Source organism: Kogia breviceps, chromosome 19 (genome assembly GCF_026419965.1).
Source record: "Kogia breviceps isolate mKogBre1 chromosome 19, mKogBre1 haplotype 1, whole genome shotgun sequence".
NCBI lineage: Eukaryota > Metazoa > Chordata > Mammalia > Artiodactyla > Physeteridae > Kogia > Kogia breviceps.
Window position 1 is genome coordinate 24,583,909 of NC_081328.1, and position 21,665 is coordinate 24,605,573.

At 40.2% G+C, this 21,665-nt stretch overlaps 1 protein-coding gene and 1 long non-coding RNA gene across 2 annotated transcripts; both read left to right on the forward strand.

Moving 5' to 3' along the window:
• The first annotated feature begins 6,502 nt into the window (after positions 1–6,502).
• Positions 6,503–8,719, forward strand: SRSF1 (serine and arginine rich splicing factor 1). The gene is made up of 4 exons (XM_059047778.2): positions 6,503–6,877; positions 7,293–7,477; positions 7,842–8,014; positions 8,214–8,719. The coding sequence occupies exons 1-4, from the start codon at positions 6,684–6,686 to the stop codon at positions 8,406–8,408; spliced, it is 747 nt and encodes a 248-aa protein (XP_058903761.2). The 5' UTR covers positions 6,503–6,683; the 3' UTR covers positions 8,409–8,719.
• Positions 8,720–13,181: 4,462 nt separating this feature from the next.
• LOC136793221 (uncharacterized) lies at positions 13,182–21,436 on the forward strand. Its single transcript, XR_010838223.1, has 3 exons — positions 13,182–18,573; positions 19,624–19,757; positions 21,262–21,436. It is a non-coding gene; the product is annotated as an uncharacterized lncRNA (long non-coding RNA).
• Positions 21,437–21,665: the final 229 nt, after the last annotated feature.

Sequence of the window (21,665 nt, forward strand, 5' to 3'; positions counted from 1 at the left end):
TGTATTCTATGTTGCAACTACTCAACTCCACAAGCAAATTTAGAAAAGTAATTCTGAGAGTTTTCAGCTAATCTAACTTTTAAAACAATAAAGGGGGAAAAAACAGTCATACTCTCAAAATTTCAAATAAAAAATTTTTTATTGAAATTATTTCTAATATACTTGACAGCCGCATTAACATATAATACCATTACTACTGCTACTACTAATAGCTAACACTTATATAGGACTCATAGTATAAGATAAAATTGCCAAAAAAGTAGCATTTTTAGCAAATAAAGGACATCTGCCATATTTTTATTATAATTCTTTATTTTTTAAATTTATTTATTTTTTTGCGGTACGCGGGCGTCTCACTGTTGTGGCCTCTCCCGTTGCGGGGCACAGGCTCTGGACGCGCAGGCTCAGCGGCCATGGCTCACGGGCCCAGCCGCTCCGCGGTATGTGGGATCTTCCCGGACCGGGGCACGAACCCGTTTCCCCTGCATTGGCAGGCGACTCTCAACCACTGTGCCACCAGGGAAGCCCTATTATAATTCTTTAAACAGCCATTTACTCCAATTAAGAAATGTACAATATGATGATTTGGTGTTTTAATTTTTAAGAGAAAGAACTTAAGCAAGAAGAGGGAGAGAGGGAGTAATAATAGGAAGAGAAGGAGACATGGAAAAAATATATCTCTTTGTAACAGATCATCTTGAGAGCTGTTTTCTGGCAAAATCATATGTTATTGTTATCCATAACAGGACAGTAAAGATGGGCAGAATTAGCCAAAAACAAAACAAGAAGAATCAAAGAATGAGGGAGGCCAATCCTAAAATAAGATTACCAAGACTATATTATTAGATGATTTACTTGGGCTTGAAAAGTGGCTATCATTATTACAGTGTGAAATGAAAAACAATCCTTGTACCCATCGTGTCTATCCACTGACAGAAACATGATACAGTTTCCATAGAAACAACATTCTGCTCATCTAAAGTCCCACTATTTTCAAAGAGCAGTCAGGAAATAGTCAATAATATTCATTTTAACAGAAAATGTACTGGTAGTAAAGGGAATTACAGCAAAAATCTGTCCTCAACCTAGTTTACTAGGGAAGATGAGACAAATATAAATGAAATAAAAAGATACACTATTAATATTTCTTCCTTTTTCAGAGAATATTAATCACTAAACAGGTGGAACAAGGGAATAGAGAACTATGCAAGTGAACACTCTCTGGAAGTAACTGCTATTCACGACTGAATTAAGTACTCCTAATCTTTGTGTCTCTTTACCTAGTAAAGCTAACAGTTATCCCCAGAAATGACAGTAGGGATTGATACACAAATACTGAAAACAGAATTTCCAGATTAGGGAAGGCATATTTCAGTGCAAATTACTCTAGAACACCTCCAAGCCTTAATAACACCTTTAGAGGAATGGTACTGGAGAGTGATTTTGCTGATTGTGGAGATATTTTTTCCCCAGTCATTAAAAAATTTTTTTATTGAGTTATAATTTACATACCATACAATTCACTTGCTTTACTTGTACAATTCAATGGTTTTTGGTATATTTACAGATTTGTGTAACCATCACCACAGTCGATTTAAGTGTTAGGAAAATCACTGAAAAACTGGTTCTTGTGATTTCAACCCTCACGGTAACTAACTCTTTGAATTTCCTTTTTTCCCCAAGTAATTATTTACAGGGTACAGTATAGTGCTTACACTAGTTTAAACTTACTGGATTGAATCGAAAGCATTTAAAAAGTTTCTTTTTGCAGAAGTAACTTTACATACACAGCAACAGTGTTGAAATAGGCAGCTTCTAAGAATTAAACTGGTAAAATCCATACTTAATGAATTGTGAGAGCAATCCATAAAACTAACTGTGACTGCATAACTGAGGAGTTTAGAAACACTCTAAAGCCCTAATTAAGATGAGGAGGTAATCTCAGGAGGCAAAACGAAGTGGCTGTAATCTGGTCAGCAAAGATCTAATCAATTGTATAGTACACTGTTCAGAGAAAAGTTTGCATGAAGATTAGCCTACAGAAAGAGAATTGCCAATCTTTACCCAGTACTATTTAGGGAACAGAGATGCAAGATCCAGAGGGTATGAATCTTCCTGTCTTTGAAGAGGTACACTCTGCCGTGCGGCAGGGATCATTTATCGGGTTTCACCAGGATCTGAATGAGACATCTCTCAAAGAGATTCACCTCATTTTGTTTTGATTCCTTATTTACTAAGAAACTGCCTGATTTGCTTTCCAGACCTGACAAAAAGTTTTCTTGGGGGCTTCCCTGGTGGCACAGTGGTTGAGAGTCCGCCTGCCGATGCAGGGGACACGGGTTCGTGCCCCGGTCCGGGAGGATCCCACATGCCGCGGAGCAGCTGGGCCCGTGAGCCATGGCCGCTGAGCCTGCGCGTCCGGAGCCTGTGCTCCGCAACGGGAGACGCCACAGCAGTGAGAGGCCCGAGTACCGCAAAAAAAAAAAAAAAAAAAAAAGTTTTCTTGGTGTGTACAATTTGAACATCATGGTTATCAAAAATGAATCTGCTTTACCCCCCAACAAATGAACAAATGGTTTGGTTTATTTGCTTTCTTGTTTTTCACTCTTGTGGATTAAAACATGCCAATCTACTCTGGGACACTGATAGTATAAGTCATACCCTTAAATGTAATAATTTGCAAGCTAATGTCACCCAAGGAGACCTTGATAAACAGCCATCCAGACTTTTCTTGCTACACCCTGACCTTGTCATAGTGAAATAGACCAGGACCCTATGGTCCTTGCCCCTCCCGCACCCATGTCCTTAGCCTGCCTTTTTAAAAATTATTTATTTATTTATTGGCTGCGTTGGGTCTTCATTGCTGCACGTGGGCTTTCTCTACTTGCGGTGAGCGGGGGCTGGGCTACTCTTCGTTGCGGTGCGCAGGTTTCTCATTGTGGTGGCTTCTCCTGCTGCGGAGTACAGGCTATAGGCATGTGGACTTCAGTAGTTGTGGCACATGGGCTCTGTAGTTGTGGCTCACAGGCTCTAGAGTACAGGCTCAGTAGTTGTGGTGCACGGGCTCAGTTGCTCCGCGGCATGTGGGACCTTCCCGGACCTGGGCTTAAACCCCTGTCCCCTGCATTGGCAGGCGGATTCTTAACCACTGCACCACCAAGGAAGTCCCAGCCTGCCTTTTGTCCGTGGAAAACTTTAGCCAAAGGATAAGTTTAATCAGAGAAGTGAGAAAATGCAGAAACAAAAGAAAACAGAGGAGGACCAAATAATAATAGTTTAGTCATTAAGCATAGTCAAGGACCTTTAGTTCCTCCTTCAGGGCTATAGATAATACATCCCGTGATCTGTCTTACAGATAATGAAGCCCCCACCAGGTGGAAGAAGTTAACTACATGATGACCAGGCTGTAGCCGTGACATAAGCTGCCACAATTCCGAGAACTGGCCTCAAAGAAATGGAAACAAACCGAACCTGGAACTGAAGATTAACTGTACCTAAAACAATCAAGATGACACTGGTAAGACCACTGATGACCAATTTCAAGACGACTGTCAGAGCTGACTGTATTATTTCTGCATGTAGCCCTCTCCCTCTGTCTATAAAAGCTCTTGCCCCAATTGTCGGGGGGGTGGGGGGAGTCCGCCTTTTGGACAGGCATCTACCCTCCCCCACAGTCACCGACATCCAAAATAAAGCGAACTTTCCTTTCCACCAACCTGGGCTCTTTATTGGCTTTTGAGCGGTGAGTAGCCGAACCCCACTTTCGGTTACAAGAGACCCCAGAACCTACAATGTGGTTACACTCAAACACAGTAAAATAGGCCAAAGAGAAACAAGAATGTCCTATTCACTCTCTATTAAATTTTACCCTGTATTCTTCTGAACTGAACAGAATCAGAAATGACTGCATTGAATTGGACAAGAATAAATCAAAGCGGGCTTCCCTGGTGGCACAGTGGTTGAGAGTCCACCTGCCGATGCAGGGGACACGGGTTCGTGCCCCGGTCTGGGAAGATCCCACATGCCGCGGAGCGGCTGGGCCCGTGAGCCATGGCCGCTGAGCCTGCGCGTCCAGAGCCTGTGCTCCGCAACGGGAGAGGCCACAGCAGTGAGAGGCCAGTGTACCACACACAAAAAAAGAATAAATCAAAGCAAATTCATGGTTTTCTTATTTTTCTGGAATGAAAATGCCTTGAAATTAAAAGCACCTATGTTTAAATCACTTATTACTGACTTAATATTAATCAGCAGATGAATCTGAATAATCATAAATGGATGGATAAAGTTAGAGAGAAAATGTGCTCAGTAAATAAATATTGAATGTAAGAACCAATATATGATGTGCCTGGAATTCTTCAAAAACTCTCATCTCTTCTGCTGCTAACCAAGTAGGATAGTGCTAGAAACTGAATAAATCTGTTGAAATAGTGTCCTTTTGGTCCGCTTCTCATTGAAAAATTATCAGGGTCTTCTCTCTTTTTTTTCTTTTGGCCACACCGCGCATGTGGGATTCCCTGACCAGGGATGGAACGATGGAACCCGTGCTCCCTGCAGTGGAAGGAAGAAGTCCTAACCACTGGACCTCCAGGAAATTCCCAGGGTCTTCTTTCTTTAAATTGAAAGCTCAGTTTAAAAATATGTCATAGAAGGATGAGCTAAAGCAGCAGTCCCCAACCTTTCTGGCACCAGGGACCAGTTTCGTGGGGGGGTGGGGGGGAAGGTTCAGGCGGTAATGCGAGCGATGGGGAGCGGTGGGGAGTGGCAGATGAAGCTTTGCTCACTCGCCTGCCGTTCATCTCTCATCTCCTGCTGTGCAGCCTGGGCACGAACAGTATTGGTCCTCGGCCCGGGGATTGGGGACCCCTGAGCTAAAGGACAGTCAAAAAAGCACATGTACATATACTCATAATTTTGGAAACCACCAAAGAGATTTCAAGGATTACCAAAGATCCTCTATGGATCTGTTGAGGAGCAAATTAAATTTGTATTTGGGGATTACTAGAAACATTTGTGAAATACATTCAATTAACTTTCAGAACTGAAAACATGCCCTTCTCCTAAACAATCTATTTTTTTTTATTTCAAAGGCACTTTGGATTTTGAACATACTGTGTTCCCTTCTTTACTGTGACTTCCGGGATGGCCACAGGCAAATTTGCAGTCCACCTCTAGGAACTCACCAAATTATTACTGCAGGCATTTTGTGTACTAACCTTATCGATGCCTTCATTTTAATCCTCCTCCCTTATTTTCCCCATGATTTCTCCATCCACTTTTAGTAATGTTTTATGGTATCTCTGTAAACTGCCTAACATCCCTGGGGAGAGGGAGTTGCAAATAAATACATAATATGAAAAAAAACATCCTTACACCTAGGGTGCAGATCTGTTTTAGCATATTTATGACTGCGGGGTTGTTGTTGTTGTTTTTTAATTTGAATTCATCACTAATATTTAAAAACCCCAGCATTTCATAGAAAAATCTAGATTTCAGATGTCTCTGAGGAAAAAATGCAAAAAGTTCTTATCTCCCTGGACCAGCATGCTACCAGGATCAGTCCTGAGCAGCAATTGTGGTCTCCAGTGGTCACAGTAGTCCTCACACATTCATTGTGCTCATTCATATTACTTGAGAAGCCTGGTAATGACTTCAAAAAAAGGAAGGAACTTCAGGATTCTACAATACACAGAGGCAGGAGCACTTTTTCTCGTTCTTTGAAAGCGGTTGGAAAAATAACAGGCACAATTCATTCTGCAACCTTCACTGGACCTTTCCGCTGCGTCGGGCCTAGCGATAGGCTGTTGAAGAGAGAAGCAGAGGTCTGGGTCCTGGGTGGCAGGTACCACCAATGACTGGTCAGAGCACGAATCACCGCCACTAGCACAAGGAGTGTTTAATTGAGCTATATACAAAGCTCGGTTCTGAACCGAAGGTGGAACGGAACTTAGTGTATACTATTTACTACGGAATCTAAGCTGGGTTCCCCTCCATGAGACACTTATGTAAGCAGCCCACGGCCGGTTCGCAGGAGATGGGGCGGAAAGACAAAGTCACGGCTTGGCTCTTCATTGAATCACAGTCAACTTAGCTCCTGAACTAGGCGCACTCTCCAAGGACGCCCCCGTTTCCGGAGCAACCGCCCGGTCCCGCCCCCTTAGACTCCGCCCCCGTGAGTCTTTCCCGCCAAAGGCCGTTAACACCGCAGAGCATGGTGGGACAAAGCTCTCGGCTAGGTTTCACCAAATCCTTTCAGGGCGCCGTTGCTTTAAGAGACCCATTCCTGGGGAAACTGATTATTCTTTAGGACTCAACAGAGGTTAATAACCCCTTTTATGAGGGCCCTGTATTTAATCTTTACCACTCAGCCGGTCACTTCATTCGCGAACCTCTCCACAAAATTGGGAACGCGGGAACTTTTTTTCCCTTTGCGCGGAGGGTGACGTCGCGCGTGCGCCAGCGTCCCTTTCGCAGCATACGTTACGCTTCTGCGCGTGCGTAGTGAGATCAAATAACTGCTTCCTCCCGCTTCTCTTCCTCCCTCCCCCCCATATCCGTGCGCCGAGCTGATAAAGGCGCCATTTTGGAGGGGCCGCGGGAGACGTGGTGTAGCTGTGGGCTCGCTCTGCTGTTCGCTAGGCTTGGTGGGAAGACCTGTCCTCGAGTCCGCGCCTTTCGTCGCCGCCATGTCGGGAGGTGGTGTGATTCGTGGGCCGGCAGGGAACAACGATTGCCGCATCTACGTGGGGAACTTACCTCCAGACATCCGAACCAAGGACATTGAGGACGTGTTCTACAAATACGGTGCTATCCGCGACATCGATCTGAAGAACCGCCGCGGAGGACCGCCCTTCGCCTTCGTTGAGTTCGAGGACCCGCGGTGAGGCGGTCAGGGTCTTGCTGTCTTGAGGAAATAGGTTGGAGTAGTTGGGGAAGGCTCCAAGGCCTTCACATAGAGAACGGGGAGGTGGGCTCTGAGGTTGGGATCAAGACGTCGCCCATGCAAGAGTGGAGTGAGGAGCCGCGTCGGCGAGGCTTCTGTTGTGGCTGGGCCCTCCGGACGTCCCCAGAGCCGACTCGCAGGCTCGAAGCGGGAAACTGAGGCGCCGAGGGCTGCCGTAGTGGTCGGCAGCCTGGCGTGCTTCTGGGTGGGGGAGGGGCCATTCCTATTATGCAGCGCATGTGGGCTCTTCCACCCCCGGTGCGCATGTGCGGGGGGCCGCTAGCTCTCCGACCGAGTTAGCCGCCCCTCCCGGTCCTTTCCCTTACCGCTTTGCTCTTCTGTGATCACGCAGGGATGCGGAAGACGCGGTGTATGGTCGCGACGGCTATGATTACGATGGATACCGTCTGCGGGTGGAGTTTCCTCGAAGCGGCCGTGGTACAGGCCGAGGCGGCGGCGGGGGTGGAGGTGGCGGGGCTCCCCGAGGTCGCTATGGCCCCCCGTCCAGGCGTTCTGAAAACAGAGTGGTTGTCTCTGGTGAGTTGACCGTTCCGTGCGAGTTGATGAAAGGGGGCAGAAACCATTTTAAAGTTTTCCTTGCATGACCAGTTTGACAAATGCAAGTTTTCATGCCAGGTCTTAAACTATTTTAGTCCCATGGGTGAATTTAATAAACAAGGATTACTGTATTTGAGATTTACCAAATTAGGTTGCGGTACCTAGAATATGAAGATCCTTACTTTGCAAATAATTTGGGCTCTTGATTCTAGAATCTTAACAGCTCCTTAACCTAGGATGTTAAAAATAATAGTTAATTTTAAAGTAATCTTTGTTCAAATGTAAATTTTAAGTTTAATGTGAAGTTTAGGATAATTGGTATTGAAAAAAAAAACTTTTTCAGGACTGCCTCCAAGTGGAAGCTGGCAGGATTTGAAGGATCACATGCGTGAAGCAGGTGATGTATGTTATGCTGATGTTTACCGAGATGGCACTGGTGTCGTGGAGTTTGTACGGAAAGAAGATATGACCTATGCAGTTCGAAAACTGGATAACACTAAGTTTAGATCTCATGAGGTAGGTTATACACTTATTCTTTTCTTTGACCAGAATTGGATACGGTGGTCTTAACAGTGGAATTTGAAGGTAAGATTCAGGCAAGGGTGTCCGAGTAAACCCAGTAAAGTGCCTCTGGTTTAAGTTACGTTGTATTCAGCATGCCTGAAGACAGGTGAAAGCTTAGATCTTTCAATCGAAAGTTCTGTCTATTCAATAGGGAGAAACTGCCTACATCCGGGTTAAAGTTGATGGGCCCAGAAGTCCAAGTTATGGAAGATCTCGATCTCGAAGCCGTAGTCGTAGCAGAAGCCGTAGCAGAAGCAACAGCAGGAGTCGCAGTTATTCCCCAAGGAGAAGCAGAGGATCACCACGCTATTCTCCCCGTCATAGCAGATCTCGCTCTCGTACATAAGATGATTGGTGACACTTTTTGTAGAACCCATGTTGTATACAGTTTTCCTTTATTCAGTACAATCTTTTCATTTTTTAATTCAAACTGTTTTGTTCAGAATGGGCTAAAGTGTTGAATTGCATTCTTGTGTAATATCCCCTTGCTCCTAACATCTACATTCCCCTCATGTCTGATAAATTGTATTTTAAGTGATGTCATAGACAGGATTGTTTAAATTTAGTTAACTCTCCATGCTCTTCAGACTGTGATATTATGTAAATGTCTATTCTGCTCTGGTTTGTGTGAACTGGGTTGTTGGGGGTGTTTGTGGTTATCTTACCTGGGGAAGTTCTTATGTTTATCTTGCTTTTCATGTGTCTTTCTGTAGACATATCTGAAGAGATGGATTAAGAATGCTTTGGATTAAGGATTGTGGAGCACATTTCAATCATTTTAGGATTGTCAAAAGGAGGATTGAGGAGGATCAGATCAATAATGGAGGCAATGGTATGACTCCAAGTGCTATTGTCACAGATGAAATTGGCAGTATTGACCTTATACTAAAAGGCAAGGGTTTAAAATGATTATACATCTGCCTTAAAACACTTGCAAACATCTTATGCAGTTACCTTTAGCTACAATTGCTTTGCTCTTTAAACCTTGGCAATTGTGGCAAAATTACGTTGCCCATTTTGTAACAATTTATTTTGCTCCCTACCCTTTTTTGTTTTAATAGGGACTAATGTGGGAAGAACTGGCTAATTTGTCACAATGCTTAGTTACAACTGTTAATGTGTGACCTGCTGTTGGTGTACATGTGGGTACAGGGTGTCTTTAATTCCAACCGGATAGAGTATAATATCAATACTGCTAAATCTGCATGTCCTCTGTGTGACTGATATAGCGTTGCTACTTCATTTTTTTTTAAGACAAAATGAAAGCAAAATATAGAGTTCCAACGTATTGGTGTAGATAATCTAGTTGGGAATACTTTTAAGTCTCACCTTCTCCTTTAAACTAATATTCATAATTGACTCATGTTTAAAACACTTTAATTTACAAATTAAATTACAGATGGGAGCATTAGATTTAGTTTAGACTTAGGTGGGTAGCAATACCAGTAAACTTCTCAACTACATAACATTTTGCAACCACAAAACCTGTAATACGCTGTACAGTAACAAGTGTTGGCATTATCAGTTGAACTGTAAATATAAAATGCTTCTTCCAATTAGTCTCTATGATGATTAAGTTTCTAAAATTTATCTGAACACCATTCAGAAACTTGTTTTGGGGAATTTGATAGTTATTGATGTACATCTGTTAAACTGATGACAGACATAACTCATCATTCCCCAGAAACCTTTTTTGATTACAGTATCTAACATTTTGCCTCCTCTTTTTTGGTTTTGCTGGTTATAAAGGTTTGGATTGGAGAGGGCTCACTGGATCCCAATCCTTGGAGCTGGATCATTGGATTCAAATCATAATGTGGATAGGATAGGGAGGATGAATTACAAGGATTCATGGAGCGGGATCAGATTACCAGGAACATAGGAGTGGATTCCTGCCCCAACCAAACCGCATTCGTGTGGATTTTTTTTTTTTTTTTTTTTTTTTCAACTTAATTGGCTATTCCAAAGATTTTTTTTTTTTTCCTATTTTTGACGATTGGAGCCCTTAAGATGCACGATGGAATTGTGTTTTGCATTTTTTGGTAAAAGGAGCAAAGCGAGGACCTGGAGATAATACGCTGGAGCAATCTCCTTGGAAGGATTCAGCACGAGTAGATGGTAAACATTTAAAGGGGAAAGGGGGGGTTTGTTTAAAATAGTAAATCAGTAAGTCACTTCTAAATTTAAAGAAAACAAAATTGGAGTTGAAGACTAAGTAGGTTTCCAATTGGCTATTGCCGTTTTTCTTTGAAAAAATAAACATTTTTTTAAAAAAACTATGCATGGTTGTCCTTTTTCCTCTTGTAAGATTTTTTACTGGTTGACTAGTCTCAGTTAATACTTTAAATTGATAAGATTCCGATTCTTGTGTTGATGTGTTAGTAAATTAAACGTTCTTGAAAGGACTGTTCTAATAAATGGTATTAGCCATCTGTTAATTGTTGTAAAAAGTCTTCAGGGGAAGATAAAAAATGAGAATAAGGCAATTGTGTATGTAATATGGTAAGTGAGGGGGTGATCTAGTCTCTGAAGGATAAGCTTCAGAGCTTTGATTTTTAAATGATGAAAAGCTTATGGAAGCTACTTATTTTTGGTGATCATCTAGACAGCATAGGATTTTGTGCAAAATCGGGTGAGGACTAGTAAATTAATGTTGGTGTTAGCCTTTGAGTTTCTCAATAAAACTCATCTAAAAAGTTGGTAAGTATTAAACTCAGTACAGATTAGGATTCTTAACATAAATTACATTTTCTGTTTGAAGTGTGAATAGCACACTAGAAGATTAACTGCTTATTTGAGTAAATTATTGCTAATAAAAAGCTGGGCATTGTTTAGAATTTTGCCTTGGAAGTCTTCTCAACCATAAAGTTATTCTGTATCCAGAACATACCAAAGCAGTGATTACATCTTGTAGTCTACTGGTTTTTGTTATCTTTACCTAATAGCCCCTTGGTGCTAAGTTTTCAATTTAGAGTTGGGGAGGGGTTTTTACTTAGAATTCCTAATGTTCTGATTTCCTGATAGCTAGTCACAACCATCAAACCATTCTTTTTCTACACCCAAAAGATAGCTAAGTCGTAACATTTCCCTTGGGTGTTAATTATACTTGGAAGCAGAATTTAAGATTGCTGTTCAGTTGACATAATTTCAAACCTAGGAAACACTAGAAATAATCTTGGTAGTAGAGAAAATGGGCCCAAAGGGATTCGCATAAGGTCACCCGCCCAACCAGTACATTTAAATGAACCTTATGGAATGTCAGGAGGAAGAGGAGGAATAGGAACTTCAAAATTAGGATTCCATTTTAAGTAAGCAAAACACTTGGTATAGATTCATTAAAGGAGTAACTCTAGTTATGTGAGAATTCAAAACAACTGTTCAAGAGCAGACTTAGGCATGTAAAACAAGTTCTGTTTCATCTGTAGAATATACAATTGGCATTTTTTAATGACTAATTTTGGAAAGATTAACGTGAACTAGACTTAAGCAAGCCTGGGTTCATTTGTGTGTTCATTGAATATTTTGGAAACAGGACCAAAATGAAAATTGCCATCGCTCAAAGTTGGCAAAGTTAAGTTGCCATCGCTTAAATTGCATTTAAGCTACACTGAAAGATGTGCTCTGCTAAAAGTTAGTAGTTCCAACCCCTGACTGAAGTGAGATAGAAAATATTACTTCTCTAGTATATAGGCTGTTTAAGATTAGAGAGGACTTAACTGTATGAAAGGTAGAGGGACGCAGGTTTTCCAGTTCAGTAAGACCAGACAGCTAAATGCTGTAAGGGGTGAGGCAGACTTGCTGTTTTTCAGTCTTAGGAAATGGACCTTAAATCTCTACCTAGATTAGCAGCTATTAGAAGAAAGTCACACTCTTTTGGAACTAAAAAAGCTGTCTTGGATTTTCCCCTTTTCTCCCTATTTATGTCCCCTTAGATATTGTAGGGACCTATAATTAGTTTATTATTTTCTAACCAAGGAAAAACTTAAGTCTCTAAGAAGCAATTATTTTTCATAACGTCAGATTGAGTAACCCACCTTGCTGTTCAGCCCACATCCTTCTGGAAACAAAAGGTAAGAAACCCATTTTCTGATTCCTAATTGTTTGGGATCTGAATTTTATTAATTTACAAAAGATACTCTTTGGAATATGAACAGATTTCCCTCATTTGAAATGTTTTTTTCCCCTAAATTTTATAGTTTAATAATATATTCCATTATTCGTGTATCCACTCGTAGTGCTTAAGTTCCATATGATTCTAGAATTTTTAACTTTCTCAGTTTTGTCTTTGAAATATATTTGCTCATTAGGGCTGGTGGTCTTTCAAGTTTCTGTGAAGATGAATTTCCTGTGTGCCTTTTTGCTTACTTTGTACGTGAAGTTGTGATGAAATTGCAAACAAAATAAGTCATGTCTATTTACCATAAATAGTATTAAAAGAAAAGAAACTATTAGACTTAAGTTCTGTTATAACCATTCTTTGGTTAAGCTTATTTCTGTCATGGTATGAAGAATGCAAAGGCAGAAAACAGGTTCACAATCTTTTATCCCAAAACTCCAAAAACAAAGTTTTTTGTTGTGGAGCAAATTGAATATAAAATGTGACCAAAATCCATGCCTTTGTTTTGCACTTAACTGTGACTGAATTGTCTTCCTGCAGAAATGTGTCAGTTGCCATAGGTTTTGCTGAGTGTTATGTGATAAAGGGTCTATATATGATATATATATGCGTTTTATAAAGTGCAGAAAGCTCTGAATTTCAAATACATCTGCCCCAGAGAGTTCCGGATAGGGGATTGTAGAACTGTTACAGGATACACAGAGCGAAAGCTTCTGTGTAGTTTTGAGCATGTGAATGAAAACAAACCGGTTACTGTGGATCCTTTATTGATTGAGCTGTAAGTTCCCCGTCTTTTTAGACTGAAGCAGCCACAAGAAAAGGTATGACTCACATTTCTTTATGTTCTGTTGCTATGGTGGACTCATCAGTTGTACTCCATTGAAGGAAATATTCTGCCATCCCATCTTATTTGGTGGAATACTCTATTTTGGGGTAATTTTTTCTAGTTTGTTTTTTTTTTTTACAGGAACATTGATCAATATCCTATAGGAAAAGGTGGGATTGGCATGAAGTAAAGAGATTATAAGGAAACATCTGTTCATTGTGTCTCTCGTGATTGTCTGTTGAATAAATATTAATCCTGGCAAAAACTTTTGCTTTAAATATAGATCCAAGAAGTTATGGTATACTTAAACCAGCTTATTCTTGTGGTTGACAACTTGGGGGGTGGTGCTTCTTTATAACTTTGAAAGCTATACCCGACAACCTTGAATGTGGTTATGATTTTGTAGGGATAGAAGGAGAGAAGGATTTTTTTTTTTTTTAATTACAAAAGTCGCTTGGTGCTTCTGTAGTCTCTGTCAAATACAAGTTAGTTTAGGCAGAAATAATCTCATAATAAACATTTCAAAATAGATGCCTCACTGGGTTATGGGAGAGAAAAGCCAAGCATGCCTTTGCATAAGGACGTTCCCAGTTAGGTAGGTATGCAAAACACAAATGAAACAGAACAAACACTTAAAGTAGATCCTGAGTGTTTCATCTTCATCTCTTAGAAAAATTTCTAACATTCAACCATCAGGTTAAAATACCTTTAACTCCTTTTACGATTATTAATAGAATTATCAATGTGAAGATAGTAGAAACTGAGCTTTTCTAGAATGCTTTATTCATCCTCACCAAATATACTTTGAACAAACATTAATTTTGTAGGGATGCCAAATGCCTTATGACTTGTTAGGGTTTCTGTGGGTTTTTTTTTTTTTTTACAATGGTCTATTCCACTCCCTATTTGAGTAAACGCTAGGGAAATTTACTTAGCCACTAGAGGGAGCTATGATACAAAATCAACCAGGAAATACCCTAGGGTAAAGAATCCATACAGCAAGGTGGAAACCATATTAATCCTCTATATCAGCTCCAAAGTTAGGGTTTTTTGGTCTAAGTTTTTTTCCTGAAACTTTACCTTTGCCTCCCCATCTGTTGGGCAGAATTCTTTCCCTTTTCATTTAGGTTTTGAATAGTACTTGAGTAAATCTGTAAATCAGAAAACTGTCTAGGTTCTGGGACTTAGGAGAAAATGCAAGAGATGTGAATCTGCTTGTTTTTCTGCCTACCTTGTATATCTCCAGGTATGGAATAGTAAGGCCAGAGTGTAAGAATTGGGTACAGGAGTAGATGTGTGTGCGCCTCCCCCCCCCAATCTAGCCCCCAAATTGTTCATATAAAATAAAAATGCAGTATGCTTTCTGAAACCTTTATCATTTGTTTTTATGGTGTGAAACACTTTGGGGAGTGATACCAATCTTCATTTCTTGGCATTACTGAGACTTTCAATGATTGTTAGTGTGCCTTAAAGCCCTGTTTATTCATCAGGTTGGTTAGCCTTATTTTTCTGTTCTGCAGGCCTTATTTCAATAGGCAGAGTATCTTATGATCAGAAAGTCAGTACTGACTTCTCTTGACATGTTTCTTTAATGCCATTTTATTTTAAGAAAGCCAAAATTATTAGGAATTAACACTTTAGCATTTGTCATTCCCACCCTCCCTTCAACTTTATATTGCAAAAATGTAAAGGACACAGGCTTCCTGTTTATTGTCACTAAGAATATTGTATTAAAGTGTTTTAGGCTCACTTGATGATCCAATTTAGTCAACACCAATATGGGAGCAATTGCCTTAAAAATGTTAGGAACTTGTCTACTTTGAAGAATAAGACACTCTAGGACAAATAAAGGTATTTTAGAAGAGAAAATAGAATCAAGGTTACAAAGTAGAGATTACTTTGCCTGCTAAACTCAAATTTTTTGCAGCAAATGAGGCTACAGAAGGTAGTTGCTGACTAGCAGCTTTGCTGCAAATTGGATTGAGAGTACTAAAAGTGCACTAGATTATGCCTTTCCTTAATTCTAAAAATGTTAGCTCTGCTATCTTAATTTAACTTGTGAAGAGAGACCATAAATCCTAAATTGCCCAAATGAAAATCTAGAATTCTCTTTATAAAATAAAAAGACTAAACCTGGAGATTGTTTTAAGTGCCAGATGGCATGGCAGAATTCTACCCTGAAGTGCTGGGTATTAGGAGAGACTTTGTAAATTTGGGGTAAGCTTTCAGGTTGTGTTTATTAAGGTTTAATCCTTAGGAATGGACTGCTACATCAGTTGAACAAAAGACAACCTACTTGCCTTTAACTAGGACTTGGAAGTCCTGGACTAAATCTGAGGCCATTGGTAACCTGGCCCCGGCCTACCTTTTAGTCTGATCTCTAGCCTTCCCCCTGCTATACTCTATAACCCAGGACTTGGCATTGTCCAGCATTTCTTGTATTTGGTCCTCCTGTTTCTTCCTTCTGCAGTGCCGTCCATCTCTTCTTCATTCAGAGAAGTGCAACGTACCTTGAATATTCAATCTCAAGAGTCACCTCTCTGAAAACTAACATCCATCGTACTGTGTTGGCAGAAAACCTTGTGTATGTCTAGTATAGCATTTATCACCTACCTTGCTTGCTCTATCCACTTATCTATCTCATCTTACTTGATTCATGAGTTTTTACTTTATAAGGAACCAAGACAGTGTCTAGCACATGATAGTCACTGAATAAGCACAATTGGTCCTTCATCATTGTTCCTGAAGAGTATTCTACTGTATCTTAAAACTTAAGCCAATCTGCCTTTATCAGTGAGTTGTTTATATATATATATTTCAGGTCATAACCTCATCCCCTTTCTTCCCAGGTACATAGCACAATGCTGTGCACCGAGGAGACACTCAGTTCAATTGCTTTTGAAGAGAAACCTAGAAATTCACATTACATTACTTCCCTTTCTGAGTATCTTGAATAAGTAACCAGTTAATAGAGTCCCAGTTTCTTTTATTTCCAAGTTGGAAATAAGTCCTTATTCAGTTGATACTTATAGAAGAAGCTAAGTAAGATTAAGACATTTTCCATCCTTTTACCTCCTGGTATGTTTCTAACAATTTTTGGAGACTTTTTTTTTCTTAACTTGAATTACAAAATAAGAGTGATGTCCACAGCATAAGACTAGGAATGTAGAATGTTGGTTAGCAGTACAGCAAGCGCACTACAAAAAAAATCTTAAATGACTCATTTGTCCTCTAAAACTAGGTAGTAAACATGCAGCAAGGTGAGAGTCAAGTTCTGCGACTTAATATAACCAGTTCTTAGCCACAGTACCATTGTATCTACGACGAGCTAGATAAAGAGATTCTGTTTACTTGCCAGATAGAGTTATTCAAAATGCTGTTTGGATTTGTGTCCCATCTTCGTTTCCCATACTGGCATCCTTGTCTGTGCACCCAAATTCATTAATAAAGTAATGAAAAACTAGTTAACTGGTTTTGCCGACCCGTTTTCATCCTGGCCATCAAATCTGATCTTCCTAAAACAGTGTCACTCCCTAGTATGAAACAATGGGTTACAGTCTACAATTTATCACCATTTTCAATCACATCTTCCCCTGCTCTGGCTGATCTGGTAAATATTTTACTGACCATGCTTGTTTTTACTTGTGTATTTTATGTTTTCAGACTTTTCTCCTTCCCTCTTATTAGCAGTCACCCTGCAGCTTCAAATCCTTATCACTATCAAGTTAAATTTAATTTCTGAAACTATAAAAAGCAAGCTTCTAAACCCATATAATAGCTCTCTTCTCTGTGATGCATTTAGTCTCCCAATTTTATCTCATTACTGTTGAAATTTTTGTGTTAATTTTTTCTACCCAGTGGAATTTTTGTCGTATTTGTATTTCCCAGTGAGCCAAATGTTTACTTGCCAGATAGAGTTCTTCAAAATGCTATTTGGATTTGTCTCCCACCTCCATTTGGCCAAGTTTAATAAATGTTGATAAGAGAAAGAACTTAGTACTCCTTAAAAGCAAAGTGCTATAGAAACCTATTTTACAAACTGTTGGGTAACTGGGTAGATTACTGTAGAAAGTAATAATCCTAACATTGCATCAAATAATTCCTCAGATGTGAAGCTAGGAAATGCAAATTACTGTTGACCCTTAGTGCCCGGGTTAGGGGTGACCCTCCACGCAGTGTAAGATTTCCAGATAACTACAGTCAGCCCTCTGTATGTGCAGTTATGTATCTAGATTCAAACAACCGCGGGTTGTGTAGTATTGTAATATGTACTGAAAAAAACAAACACGTATAAGTGGACCTGTGCAGTTCAAGCCTGTGTTCAAGGGTCAACTGTAACTTAAATGCGAGCCTAAGCCAAGTATAATTGGAAAAGTAAATGTTGCCCCCAAAATCAATCTTGCAAAGCCAGAAAGAAAGTTGTTCTGTTGCAAGATGTGCCACACTTTTCAGTACAGATCTCAAGAATTGATGCCATTGTCTCCTAGAAGATCAGAGGAGTTCCCTCTTGCTGCTTTCTCCTGGGTCTCCTTTTTCCATCTTTCTTACTTAAGCGAGATTCTTAAAGAAGAAGCCTTTAATTCTCTCTCAATTTAGTGGTCCTGTATCAGTGAGAACTACAGATTTCTTGTTGGGATTGAATTATTTTGGTTCTTTTTTAGTAGTAGTTATCTATAAAGGCATTCACGTACAGAGTGAAGAAACTGGATAGTATTTCCTTGGTTTGGGCATCTTAACATTACTCCAGGACCCTGACCCTGCTCTTTAGGCTGATAGAGGATCAGCTAGCATAAGCAGTTCTCTCAAAGCCGAGACTCAGCAAACATTTAGCAGACACCCACAAGTCTTAGAAGCACCCACATTGATTGTGCCATTAAAAATTCTTCCACCGCTTCATGATCAGCTAAAGACAAAAGCATTCTTGGACTAATTGCATTGTATTTTTGCTTTGCTTTTCTTCAACATACTTAGTGTCACATAATGCATACACTTGCATGTTGCCATTAAGTTGTCTAGTTGTCTCATGTGTGTTTTATTTCCCCCAGCTACATGGTAAACTCTTAGAGAGCGACGACCATGTTAATAACTTTTTGACACTTTTTCCAAGATACTCAGTATGTTAGTACATACATACCTTAATAAATGTTTATGGATAAATAAGTATGTTCATGAAATCCTTGGCAGGTGGACTGCGTAGCTTAGATCTGATATGCAGTGTGGTCCTCCTATCAGGCTTATTTCCAAAGTAGTGACTTAAAGGGTTCATGCCCTTTCTACCTTCTTAATGGAAAATTTGGAGGGAAAAATGCAAGGACATGGGACAAATACTTCATCATTCTTAATGGAAGTAGTTGTTTTATGAAGTAGTTTTGACTCCTTTTAATTCTCAAATATTATTAGCCTTATTTTGGGGTTTGAGGAAATAGGCTCAGAGATGTTAAAGTGACAGGCCCAGAAATTGAATCTATGTTTTCTAGTGACAAATTCCTGTTTGTTTTATTACTACATTGATTTTTTTTTTTTTTTAAAAGACAACCTTTTTCCAGTGGGGAAGTTGTTGGGGGGAAGGTAAGTCTTTGCCCCAAGTGATCGCCACCTGTAATGTCCACCTGATGCCACCAGGGTGTCCCATGGTGCTGTCTTTGGTCCATGTTCTTATCCGAGTTGGTGGGGGCTGTTTCAAAGCTGGTGTTAATCTTGTCAGAGTGGCCGTGGCCCAGAGCCCAGCAGCAAGAAAGTGGGTCTTTCCAGTGTGCAGTGCACAACTAGCATCAGAGAAGCTTTTGACCCCCTCTGGTCAGGCTGGCCCCACAGAAGGATAGCAGGTCAGATAGCAGCCAGACCCTGACCAGTCACTCTTACTAGGCTGCAGCCCCACAGACAGTAGCATAAAAAAGATTCTGAGAATGGGTAAATGTTTATAAACATGCATTTGTTTTGTTAGCTGAGTATACACTTACACAAATTTGTATTAGCAAAATAGATCTGATACACAAAACTGGATTGAATTACTTTACCAGTTTTAAAAGCCAATGCGTGGTGACTTTCCACTTTCCAGTTTGCAGTAACAGTCTGGATTATACTTAGCCCTGAGCATACAGCCTCTTAAGCATTAGTTTTGATATTCAGCAACCCTAGATGACAGTCTTCAGTGTCAAAGCTATCACGTGAGAACCAATGAGGTGCAGTCTCATTTAGTATTAGAGCAAGTAGACCCTTTAAAATTTTCCTTCCCAGTGCTCTTATAAGCACTTTGTATAAACGTCTAACTGTTCTATATTTCTTTTCAAGTTTTGATTTTTCTACTGGAGGAGATTCTTAAAAGTATTCCAGTGACTGACTAGTACAGTTCCTGGCATTTAATAGACGCTTGATAAATATTTGTTTACCGAAATAGGATAATAGTTATGGTATAGTCCTACTCATGAGCCATTATTCTAAGGAGAGAATCCACATTAGGAGGTCTTTGTTTTGTCTTCAAATTGATTACAATCCTTTATGAACTAGGAAGTTAGTCCCTGGGTTGTCCCTGGCTGGCCTTTCAAAACCTTGAGTATGTCATTCTAGGTTGGAATTAGCACAGCCTGAATTTGGTCTGTATCTGCTGATTCTCTTTAGGTATCATCCGTGCAATATCTCTAGGACCAGGTGTTTACCAGGGCTCTTAGAGCCACCAGGAGAGACTAAATTAAACTTTACTGATTGGAGCTCTTGGATTTGGGGGTGCCCTTTTCTCTCTCCCTGTTTCCTAGGTAAGTTTCTATCCCAAAATTCTTGCAGTTTTAAGGTCACTGTGGAACAAATCCCAAACCTACCTCTAGTAGTCAAGGTTTCCTTTCAGTTTTTGCAGCTCTTCTCTGGGGAGAGGGCTAAACACAGATTGTAGTAACAACTTGGATCCTTCCATATGCTTTGCTTAAGTGATCAGAGTGACTGATCTTTAGCAAAATGAACTTTTGTATAGGATATATATGGGGGATTCCTAAGGCTTCGTGAGTTTTGCTAAAGGTATTGTTTAGGTCCTGGACAAATTACTTTAGGAATAAAAGTTGTCAATTTTGATGCAAACAAAAAAAAATCCTCTTGTCCCTGAGAAACATAAATAAGTATAACTAGTCATTTAAATAATAAACTGGTTATTTATTTAATAAATTTAGTTTTAATAAATTGGTCTGAAGATATTCTTCCATATGTGAAGAATAAGCATATTATGCCTTTCCCATCTAAAGTGTAAATCACTAAAAGGCAGAAATAGTGTGTATCGCAACCCTCAGGATTCCTGTTTCTGGGATTGCCTTGTACCTGATGCTCAAGGAACATTTTCAGCGGCTTGAATTGAGTACTTGCCATCTGTTCTCTGAGCATTCGCTGCTGAATGAAAGGGGAGAGAAAGTGGAATGAGAGGTTGGGTGAGGGGCAAGGAAGCTGGAAAAATAAGAGGAAGCAGCTGGGAGCTGGGGAGTTGGGGGGGCCTTATGTAAGATCAGTAAAACAGAACGCTAGCAGAGGACAGTGTCAGGCCTTGGGGGTAAAGGGCTAATTCTGTCAACTAGTTGAGTAGAGCCATGTGTGCTTTGTTAAAGAGACTAAAATTACTTGAGAGAAAAATCCAGCTTCTCTGAATCTGACCCATCTTCCCCATGTACCATAGTAAATTCATCAAGTCAAAATCTAGGAATTGTGGTCCTCTTTCTTCAGGTCTAGCAAAGGGCTTACTGCCACTGCTCAGGCAACCAAGGGTGAAATGCTTCAAGTAGTATTTGTGGATAGCTGGTAAGCTTGATGTTTTATTCCCCAGCTTAAGGAGTAAATGCTGAGTACAGCTGTTGTCCCTTTGTAGAGCTTTAACAACCAGCTTGCCAGGTTCCCTGCACCTGCTTATATGCCTGGATCAGATAACTGACCAGAACTTTAGGCAGCTTCTAGTTCAGAGACTTTTGAGTCAAGAAACATCCTTAAAGAAGCAAATCTCTCTCCTGGAGCCTTAGCCAGATCTTAATGCTGTTCTGGCCTTGTGTTGCCATCTCTTGGCATTGCTGCCTAGCATGGAGCAGGCCACCTAAAGCATAGTCTAACTAGTCTTGTGATGTCACATCAGTGTCTTAGGTCACCACTGTTCACGTCCCTCACCCAAGGAACATACTGCATAGGTTTCTCAATACTTGTTTCATTATTTCCTGTTTCCTTCACTGCCAGGAATGGAGGGATCCTCAGTCGAAGATCATATTGACCCAATGAGGCTTTTTTTTTATCTAGGCCAATGAAAGGGAGAGGAAGGAGCACCAACTCAGAAAGAGGGAGCCATAAGATCTGCATGTATTAATATGGTAACTCTTTGGAGACTTCTGAGAAACAGAATCCTATTTGAACTCTGGACTATCCTCAAGTCTGATAACGAAGAAGAAATTGAAGAGATGTTTCTGTTGGGAGTTTGGGTAAAGAGTATTCACTTGATATATGTATGTTTTTGCCCTGCCCCCACTCTTCACAAGAACATTTGGACAGGCATTAACAAGTACTAATTTTTATTTTTTTATTTTATTTTTTGCAAATGAATCATTTTTCTGGTAATGCAGATGGCTACTAGCACAATGCTGTTTAGTGTCATTACATCCCTCTTTTAATCAGTGGAATATATTTGGGGTGGGGGCTATAACACT